The sequence below is a fragment of the Vespa velutina genome, chromosome 24 (genome assembly GCF_912470025.1).
Source record: "Vespa velutina chromosome 24, iVesVel2.1, whole genome shotgun sequence".
In the NCBI taxonomy this organism is placed as follows: Eukaryota; Metazoa; Arthropoda; class Insecta; order Hymenoptera; family Vespidae; genus Vespa; species Vespa velutina.
In genome coordinates this window covers 1909519-1920485 of record NC_062211.1, presented here as the reverse complement: position 1 = coordinate 1920485, position 10967 = coordinate 1909519, and the positions used below count along the sequence as shown (strand labels likewise).

The 10967-nt window shown below is 34.1% G+C and overlaps 1 protein-coding gene and 1 long non-coding RNA gene across 11 annotated transcripts in view; one reads left to right on the top strand and one right to left on the bottom strand.

The window, feature by feature from the left end:
* LOC124956962 (protein split ends) overlaps positions 1-10967 on the top strand; it is a 70575-nt gene that overhangs the window by 35441 nt on the left and 24167 nt on the right. For 8 of the 10 annotated variants that reach the window (XM_047513459.1, XM_047513461.1, XM_047513458.1 and 5 more), the window contains 7 exons: positions 488-1451; positions 4129-4590; positions 4753-5061; positions 5604-6023; positions 6568-6924; positions 7485-8239; positions 10155-10423. In XM_047513459.1, the coding sequence (XP_047369415.1) occupies positions 488-1451; positions 4129-4590; positions 4753-5061; positions 5604-6023; positions 6568-6924; positions 7485-8239; positions 10155-10423 (3536 nt within the window). Of the gene's footprint in view, positions 1-487; positions 1452-2270; positions 3667-4128; positions 4591-4752; positions 5062-5603; positions 6024-6567; positions 6925-7484; positions 8240-10154; positions 10424-10967 lie in introns of those variants that run through there. The other 2 variants (XM_047513464.1, XM_047513466.1) reach the window with 2 other exon arrangements.
* On the bottom strand, positions 265-2570 carry LOC124956972. The gene is made up of 2 exons (XR_007103418.1): positions 2269-2570; positions 265-1506 (listed from the first exon to the last, which is right to left on the bottom strand). It is a non-coding gene; the product is annotated as an uncharacterized LOC124956972 (long non-coding RNA).

The following is a 10967-nucleotide window of genomic DNA, read 5'->3' as shown; positions in this document are numbered from 1 at the left end:
GGAAAACTAGATAAATTTTTTTGTCGTTCGCAAGATGTGTCTACTATCTCTTAGCAATTTGATTGGTTCTATGTATGTTGGCAACTGGATTTCATAGTTTTTGATTTGTACAACAAGTCCAGAGTTCTACAGAGTTGATTCAATGCGGTGGCATTGCTCGCTATCGTGCTTTGTGTTAATGTTGTGTAACATAAGGAAAGCTTGTTAGGATTCATATATTTGATTATTAGGTTTTCTTAAAATGCTCTTTGTAAGATTTAATTCTATTTCATATCTCTTTTAATCGAATAATATTCCCTAGAATAATTCTTCTTTATACTGTTAAAACAAAGTTAAAGCAACATTTCGACGATCTTAAACTAAATTGACTAAACCCATCTCGAAACATTAATCATTACTTAATAAGACATAAAAGATGATAAAAGAAAAGAATAACAAATAATAAAAGAAAAAAAAGAGAATTCTAACGAAGAACCTTCACTCGTAGGCCGACGCAGAATTACGTGAACATCAAGAGCAGCAGTAGTCCGGTATCACCGAGGACGGCCGGTGCAGGAACAACGTATGTCCAAGGCGGTGCAGCAGCAGCATCGTCGGCGGCTGCTGCGACGGGAGGAAGCGGTGCCACGAACTCAGTTGCTCCGTCAGGTCCATCGAATAGCAGCAATAGCAGCGGTGCCGGGGTTGGCGTTGGTGTCGGCGTCGGCGTTGGCGGCGTCGGTGTTGGGAACGTCGGCGTCGGTGTCGTTAACGTTGGCGGCGGTGGTGGTGTCGGCGGCGGTGGTGGCAGCACCGTCAGCGCAGGAGTGGGAGGAGTGAGCGTGGTAGCGCCGCCTGTGGTTGGAAGTGGAAACAACGGAAATGGCGGCAACTGTACGGGTGGTGTCGGAGGTGGCGGAGGAGGAGGAGGAGGAGGCGCTGGAGTTGTTGTTGGTGGTGGTGGTGTTGTTAACAGCAACAACAACGGTGGAAATGTCAGTGGTGGCGGGAATGGTGGATCAGGGTCCAGCGGAAATCCAAATGGTAGTGGAGGCGGCAGCGGCGGTGGCGGTGGTGGTGGCGGTGTTGTTGGTGGCGGAGCTGGTGGCGGTGGCGGCGGCGGCGGTGGTGCCGGTGGTGGCGGTGCACCGACGGGTTACGTCGCTGTACCAATGCCAGGTGGTTTACGATACATCCATCCTTATCCGCAAACATCATCTACGGTATCCTCTGGCTCGGGATCATCGGTTTCAGCTATTTCAGCAGCCATAGCTGCAGTGGCCGCTAATTCGACCTCAGCAGTGACCGCCGCAGCTGCCGTTGCTGCCGTGGTTGCTGCCGCTGCTGGATCTGTACCGCCCACCTCTGTACCCGCCACTGCATCTCCCGCTAGCATTAGCCAAACACCACCACCGCCTCCTACGGGAACCGGATACGTTTCCAGGGATGCCTATCGCGGCGCCACTATAAACGTAGGTATCTTCGGCGTCGATCTCATACTTCGGCGAATTTCCCTAATTTCTTCTTCTTAAAAAAAAAAAAAAAAAAAAAAAAAAAGAAAAAGAAAAGAAAAAATTATATATATTTATATATATATATATATATATATATATATATATATATATATATTATATATATATATGGACACGTAAATACATTCGTGTTTTATTCTTTCTTATCTTACCGCGATGGAAAGGTTAAAAAAAAGGCGGGCTTTTTTACAAGTTCGCGCGCTAATTTTCGAATTACTTTTATTATCACGCGTTAGAATGAGTCTCAGTTGTTTTAAGTATCGTTTTTTTTTTTTTTTTTTTTTTTTTTTTTTTTTTTTTTTTTCCCCAACAACGTATAAGATTAATCTTACACGAATGATGTGACACGACACACACAAACAAATAAATATATCAACATAATAAAAGCATATGGGAAGATAACCACCGTCTCTACATATACACGTAATGATTTCATTTATTTTCAATCTTTCGTTCATTAAAAATCTTTAGAGAACATTGAACCTTATTTACAGACAGACCAGTTTTTCCTTTTTTCATTTTTATTCGATCGAGATCGAAGTACGTGCTATCAAATAGTCGCAGTTATTATTTGATCACATTATTTATCTTCAGTGGTTGTATATAGATAATGTCATAAAAACAAAAACAAGAAACAAAAACAAAAAAGAAAAAGAAAAAAAAAAGAAAAGAAAAAAACAATAAGAAAATTTATCTCTCTCTCTCTCTCTCTCTCTCTCTCTCTCTCTTTTTATTTCTCTCTCTCTCTCTCTCTCACTTTTGATCAGCGTCAGCCGATGGTGTATGCGTTTATGGTTGGTCAAAGTAATAACGACTGTAGATACGCACACACGCGTACACAACTATTAAAGTATAGTTAGAAATTCTTGGATGTACGCGTAAACGTACTCAAACACACCACAGTTATGGTCCTGTCCTTGACTTTCACCGAGCGTGGGTCTCCTTCTCTCTATCTCACTATCTATTCTTTTTCTCCTTCTCCTTCTCATTGACAATTCAGTCAGTTCTTCCATGCAACTGTTTGATATATCCTCCAAATGAAAGAAAGAAAGAACGCCTGGAAACAATCTTCGTATAGAGAAAATTGTCCTGTTAGAAAATTCTTGTGATATACTAATTGTTATTGTTGTTCTTGTTGTTGTTGTTGCTGTTATTGTTTTTTTTTTTTGCTATTATTGTCGTCACGATAATATTTAGTCTTAACGCAGTAATCATTGTATAAACATCGTTAATTGGATTTTTCACGTTTAATGATTGGTATGAATCATCGAAGAACTTATTTATATACTATTTATATTATATATATAGGTGGGGGAATTCCATGAAAAAATTTTTATGATGTTATTTGTTTATACAAAAGGAAAAAAGGAAAACAAAAAAAGAAAGGAAAAAAAATCAATGGTATGAAACATTGTTAATTAGATATTTCAAGTTTACTGATCATTATGACTCATCGAAGAACTTATTGATAAATATTAAATATACTGTTAAAGTTTTACCGTGGTAACAAATAGGTTGTGCTTGAAAGTATTTTGAAAAATCTTAATGGAACATGAGGTGTGTAGGCGAGTGAAAGTTGCATTAGGTCTAGTCGTACAGTGTGTATCTATATACTTCTGTGATACGTATATATTTATGTATATATATATATATATATCTACTTATATACAGGATAGAGGAATTTAATAGTTTTCATCATTTCTTAGCATCATGTTAGATCATTAGTATCGTCCATATTGCTGTATTGCAAAATACTATATATATATTGATTTTTATAATTAAGTAAATAACATATAAATTATATTAATAATTTATATATGTATCCCAAATGTAATGCTATATATATTATATATCACGTTACTATTATGTTGGTAAAATTCATATACAAAAATAATTGAAATCGTAGGTAACGACTTTGTTAGGTATGACCTCTGTTTAGAATCATAGAAATAAATAGTGATACGCAGAAAGAATAGACAAGGTTATTATAATCGTCGATTTTCTCAACTTAGGGACGGACATGCGGCAAACATCATTCGTGTAGGTATAATCGGCAATATGTGTCCTCTTGAACGGGGTCATCGATTTTCTTGAAATAGTCATGCAGACTGAAAGGATATCTGGAAAGAGAGAGAGAAAGAAAAAGAAAAAAAGAGTAAGAGATAAAGATACACAATAGATAAAAGGAGAATATACCGCCAATCTATAAAAATAGAAAAAGTAATGTGATGATTAATTTTAAATAGATATATATATATATATATTTGTGAGAGAAGATCTATCGATCTATAAGAATACAAATAACACTTACAAATAAAATAATTTAAAGTAATAGTCATTTCGAAAAACAACAAGAACAAAACAATCTTCATTTAAATTTTGATTCAGGTCGAAAGAAATTTATTCTTAAATTCTTAAAGCAATAGAAAAAGAATCTTGCATGAAACAAAAAGAAACTAAAGAAATATATATATATATATATATGTATATATATATTTATAAAAAAATATATTTATTTATATAAAAAAAAGAAAGAAGTACAAAAGTAATATGGATTTGTATTTATATATGAAATATATATATGTATATATATATATATATTTTTTTTTTTTTTCAGGTAAACGAGAGGATTGCTATAAGCGTGAGCAGTAGTCCATTATCACAAGTTGGAATCAATGTTGGTGTAGTTGCTGCCGAATATGGTGCCGCGGGTGGTAGTATAAATAGCGGTATGGGAAGTGGTAGAGGAGAAAGACCGAGGATGTCCCTGTTGTCATCGGCATCGGTTGCACCCGCACCATCGCCAACTGCATCGGATTATCAACACATGCCAGGTGCGAGGAATCCAAGAGTAGGCCTTATACCTGTCCAATCGGATCAGTATTGTAGCCGTACTGCCGTTGAGATGGCAACGTTACAAGAGGCGCCGCCATTTAAAAAGATACGCCTTGGCCCACCAACACAGGTTCAAATACAATCGCAATCTCAGTCACGATGTCAGAGTCTTCCACCGGCTGATGCTTGCATCAAACAGGAACACATAGTACCCTTGCAACAACCATTAAGGATAGACACTAGGGTGGGTGTTATGAATATATTTCTCAGCAATTTTTTTCCTTTTTTTTTTTTTTTTTTTTTTTTTTTTTTGGCAGGATGAAAAAAGGAATGGGGGACACGAGTTTTATGTAAATCAGTTAATTAATCTGTCGATGGTTTATTATATGAGAATAATTGTTGTTAGGGGCAGCCTGCCACAGGTGCATATACACCACAAACAGAGGCAATCTCACCAACGCTTCCAGAGCCCAATACGCAAGAGGATGCACAGTTCCGTAGTACCAAGGATGATCTTTTACAGCAGATCGGTAAAGTCGATAGGGAGATTGCAAAGAGGGAATCGCAGATAAGTAAGCTTCGGAAAAAGCTTAAGGAATTGGAGGAAACGGCTAATAAACCTTTGGAGGCCAGTGGTCTTAAGCGACAAATCGAAGAACAGTCGCAACAACCAAAGCATCAGTCATTGGCGCAAAAAATTTATGCCGAGAATAGAGTAAGAATAAATAATTAGAAAATAATGTACAATTTGTCGTTTTCTTTGTAAAAAAAGAAAAAAAAAAGAAAAAAGAAAAAAGAGAAAATTATTAAATCGGGTCAAAAGTTCTTTTGAACGATTCGCGACTAGTGTTACAGAGATTTTTTCTCTTATTTTTCGCAAATTGTAAAACATTATGAGATCAAATTAAATGATTTGAAGAATCAAAGGATCGTTGAATAAAAGTAGTAATTAATTTTTTAAATCGCCTAAGAACTTTTGCCTCAGTCTCTGTATATACTTTTTTCTTATTCATTAATATATACTTTCGAATATTATATATATATATATATATATATATATATATATTATTTGTAATATTTATAATTGGATATAAATATTTATAGACTTAATTATAATTGGATATAAATATTTATAGACATAATTATAATTGAACATAATACGCACACATACACATACAAAAAAAAAATATATATATATATAATATTATAAATACATTTTCAAATAGTTATATATAACATTGTTATATTTAATTACAGAGAAAAGCGGAAGAAGCACATAGACTTTTAGAAAGATTGGGTCCTAAGGTGGAGCTGCCATTATATAATCAGCCATCAGATACCAGTGTATATCAAGAAAATCGTACGAGGCATCAAACTTGTATGAGGGCGAAATTAATAGCAAGATTACGAAGGGAGCATGCTGAAAGAGCGTCCCTTCATAGGCAGCAGTCTCAATCTTATGCGATTCTCGTTCAGGAATGGCATCGTAAGGTTGAACGGTTAGAAGCAACCCAAAAGAGAAAATCGAAAGAAGCGAAGAACCGTGAATTTTTCGAAAAGGTATTCCCTGAATTGAGAAAGCAAAGAGAAGACAAGGAACGTTTTAACAGGGTTGGCGCACGCATTAAAAGCGAAGCCGATCTTGAAGAAATAATGGATGGTCTTCAAGAGCAAGAGGTATTATTATTATTATTATTATTAATATTTTGGATCTCCTATTTTATATTACTTAATAATAGAATGATCATTATATATAGAATTTGTTATAAAATTCAATAACACTTCAAAAATGATCCATTATATCGTTTAAGAAAGACTAACTCTACATATATACAATATTTATTTTTTAATCGCATATAAGAGGTGCATATAAGAGGAATATTTATCTTTTTTTCTTTTCTTTTTCGAATTAAATATTTTTACGAATTAATATATAAGTTATATTATTTTGTTAAAATTTGTAGAGAGAGGAAAAAAAAAAAAAAAAAAAAAAACAATGTAAGCTTTTGGAAAGTTTTAATATTGGCGCCACTGTGTCGGTAACTTATCGACGAGCTTCGATAATTGTGCCATCTGTCGGGACAATAATGTAAATTGTCTTATATTGAGAATGATAAATTTTTTTTACTTTCTTACGTTTTTTTTTTTCTTTTTTTTTTCTTTTTTTTTCAATTATAAATCTGTTATCATTAATAATGTTAATTTTGAAATAATATTACAGATGGAAGACAAGAAGATGCGTTCGTACGCGGTCATACCTCCTCTACTTTTGGATACTAAACAACGAAGGATCGCATTTCAAAATCGTAATGGTTTACTCCAATTAGAAGAATTGGAAGCTTTACATAGTGAAAGAAAATTGATAAACGTTTGGAGTTCTGTAGAGCATGAACTGTTCAAAGAAAAGTACTTGCAGCATCCGAAAAATTTCGGTGCGATAGCTCAATCCTTAGAGCACAAGTCCGTTCCAGATTGTGTACATCACTACTACCTCACTAAGAAAGCTGAAAATTATAAACGATTGCTACGGAGATCTAGACAAAGGACACGCAGTTCCCGTAACAATCCTAATAATAAGGTACACATTTATTTATTCGATTTTTTTTTTACATTTTATATATATATATATATATAAAATGTAATATATATATATCGTTTATGCATTTTTATTTTTAATTTTTTTGATTTTGATTTTTTTTTTTTTTATTTTTTTTATTTTTTTTATTTTTTTTATAAGCGAGTAATAATACTAGAGTCTTTTTTATTATTAATCTTCAAAATAAAATCAATATCACAATCGCTTTTTTACTTTTTATCATTTTCATTATTTTTATTTCTTATTATTTATTATAATTTATTTTATTTATTATTTTTTATTGATTATCATTTACCAATGAATAGATAATAATTTTCTACTTTCAAAATTTTCAAAATAATTTAAGATAAAGTCATGCGATATTAATTATCTTTTTTCCTTTTTATTTTTTTTTTTTCTGTTTTATTTACTCTATCATATTACGAATGAATAATAATAATAATTTTTTTTTTAATAATAAAGATATAAAATCACGTAGACACGTGCACACACAGATATACGGAAAATATAAATTCTTAAAATATTTCTATTATATATTACAGGTTAATAATAGTAATTCTACTATTGGACCTATCGACATATTGACAACGGGAGTTACCACAAGGCTGCAACGCGAGCAGCAACAAAAGACGCAGGAAAATCCTCAGAATAATAATACGACAGGTGGTGCGTCGTCTACGACTACGACGACGACGACGACGACGACGACAACAACAACAACAACAACAATAACAACAACAGCAACAACGTCTACGACAACAATGACGACGACGTCCTCTTCGACGTCTAGTATATCGACTGGTACAACGACGTCGTCGTCGTCGACGAATACTACGTCGTCGTCATCGTTGTCGTCGTCGTCGTCTTCGACGGCGGCAACGACAACAGCGGCGGCGGCGGCAGCGGCGGCGGCAGCAGCAGCAGCAGCAGCAGCGGCAGCAGCGGCGACAACGTCGACGACGACGACGACAGGTGTGGGTCAGAGTTCAGTGACCCTGAATACGAATATGTCTACCGATTCTATAACGGCAGTAACGACAACGTTAACCACTGCAGCGACGACAACGACATCGACAGCGACTACGTCAACGACGACATCGTTAAATTCAATCCTCATGTCGATTTTTTCATCCTCGTCATCGACGACATCGGCCAGTACAAAGGATACAAAAGATAATGGCAAAGAGAACAAAGAGAACAAAGGAGACAACAAGGATTTACATGTCCTTAAAATGGAGATAAAAGAAGAATCACAATCTAGTTCGGAAACACCATCGAATAAGGATGTCAAAGTCATGTACGTATCATTAATATTTCATACATTCTCATTATTTTCCGTTAGATTATTGTTAAAACTCCCTGTAATTGAATTTTTATCGTATTTAAAAAAAAAAAAAAAAAAAAAAAAGAAAGGAAAAGAAAAGAAGAAAAAGGAGAGAAAGAAAAGAGGAAGGAAAAAAAAAGAATTATATCCAATTTTTTTTTTTATAATATTACTTATAGTATAGTACAATTATAATAATATATTACTTGCAGTATAGTATAATTATATCATTATATTACTTCTGGTATGGAATATAATTACATATATTTTTATTATTATCACTTATACTATAATATAACTTATATTAATAATCAAATCATTTTATATACTATATTAAGACTAACTCTAAAGTAATGTTAAAAACAACTTCGATTATCGAACTTCCAACAACAAAAATATATATACATATATATATATATGTATATATATATATATGTAAAATACCTTCATAAGAGCGATCCAAAATATGATATTGAATTATTTGACATACACGATATTTGAGTAATCCTATCTGATATCGGTGATTTTACTTCCTTTTTTCTTTCTTTCTTTTTTTTTAAACCATAAATCTCATAACAATGATTCTGTAAAATGTACAAGAAAAAAGTACCCCGGGCGATCTATTTTTCAATCCGCATTGCTCCAACCGATTCTGATTTCTATAAAAGCTGGATGGCCTGATTGAATGAGCCGTTTCCATTGGGTGAAAGATATTCAATGTGCAAACAAAGCTCGATATTCCCTAGAACTCATTCCTACTCTCCTCTCCTCTTCTCTCCTCTCCTCTCCCCTCATTCCATACCCCTCAATATCTATCCCATTCCCCTCATGATGGGAATCACTCAGAATTTAATATAGACATGTATTTCTCTTTTTCTCTCTCTCTCTCTCATTTTCTCTCTCACTCATCCAAACGATGCTACTAAAAAATGCTTTCGCTTAACTTTATCAGCCTGTACGTTTAACTTTAAATAACATACACGCATAAAAGCTTGTTTTAATGCAACTCGATCTTCCAACTTAATGCATGTATATACTAATGAATATTGTATTGCAAAGTGATGACGGAATTGAGGTGGTGGAGGGAGTAGGTGGTGGGGATGGTCCATAATAACGTTAATAATATTCAATCGAAGAAACGAATCTACATTATGGAAGTTAATGGTGATAGTAGTGATGGTGGTGGTGGTGATGGTGATGGTGGTGGTAATGGTGGTAGTGGGGATTTGAGGAGTATGAAGGGGATGATCGGGTAATGGGGGTGGGGGGATGATCAGGGATAGGAGTACAGAGGTAAAAAGAGGGTATAGGTGGGGAGGGGTGTAGAGTTTACATGGGTTTGATGAAACTGGGGAGATAGTAGTAGAGACAGGAGTACGATGATAGATTTAAGGGTGAGTGGAGGAGTGGTGGCTGGGGGTAACTAGAGGTGGGTTGAGAATGGTGTAGGAGGGTGGGAGGAAGAAGAGCACAGTTATTAAGCAGATTGTAATGCTAATCAATGGTTACTGGTTAGTGGATTATATTTACACAGTCAGTCATCGCCATAATTGAATTGATTGTATTAGAAATTTCATATCCAACAGAGAACGCGTTGAACATTGAAGGACAATCATTTAAAAAAGGTTTTCAGAATGACCATCGATTCGTTTGTCTGTATTCAAATAAACAGGGTATTTGGAATTCGATTGAGAAAATCCGATTAGTATTATTACTGTACTTGTCTGTGTCCACGATGACGCGGGATTTTCATTTTTTTGTTTTCTTTTCTTTTTCTTTTTCTATTTCTATTTTTGTTTGTTTTTTTTTTTTTTGTTTTTTTTTTTGTTTTTTTTTTGTTTTTTTTTTTTTAATAATAATAATTATTTCTTTTTTAATTTGTTCGCAGAATGGAAGGTAAAAACACGTTGTCGTCGTCGTCATCATCCTCATTGAACGTCAACACCGCTAATGTACCTGGCATGCAGACCGAATTCAAGGATACGGGTAAAAAGAAAACGAGTTGTAGTAGAGAGACCACCGGTGGTACAGGTGGTGGTGTCATTGGTGGTGGTAATAACGCGGCAGCTACTAGTAGGATTAAGGATAAGAAGAAAGAGAATCATGCCACCCCAATGGAGACTAGTGACGAAGAGGCACAGTCTATTGATACCATTGGTGAGTACACAACAATAGCATGTATTTCTATATGGACGTATGATTGGTTGTTTTTTTTTTCTTTTTTTTCTTCCTCCAATTTATTACAAAAATTTTGTCATACCATTTAATGTCTATTTACGATCACTAGATATAAGATAACAAGGAGCAAAGAAGCGTGTGTTTCATATGTATCTAGTTTCTAATTAATGTTTTTTTTTCCTTTTTTTTTTTTTTCTTTTTGCTTTTTTTTTCTTTTTAAATTAATGGTTAAAAATCGTAAAAACTAACGGAAGGACATTTAACGTGATTCTCGTACATTTTCATTTCCAATGAAATTTTTTTCTATTAAACATTTGTCATATATTCGATTATAATATTTGGTTTTAATTTTAGCCCAATGATCATTATTGACAAATATTTATTTATCGTTAATACATAATATCCATTGTAATGTATTCGTCATATTTATGCATTATAATAGCGATAATTATCTATGACAGTAGATGTTATGTGCTGTGTGTGTGTGTGTGTGTGTGTGCGCGTTTTTTTTTCTCTTTTTATT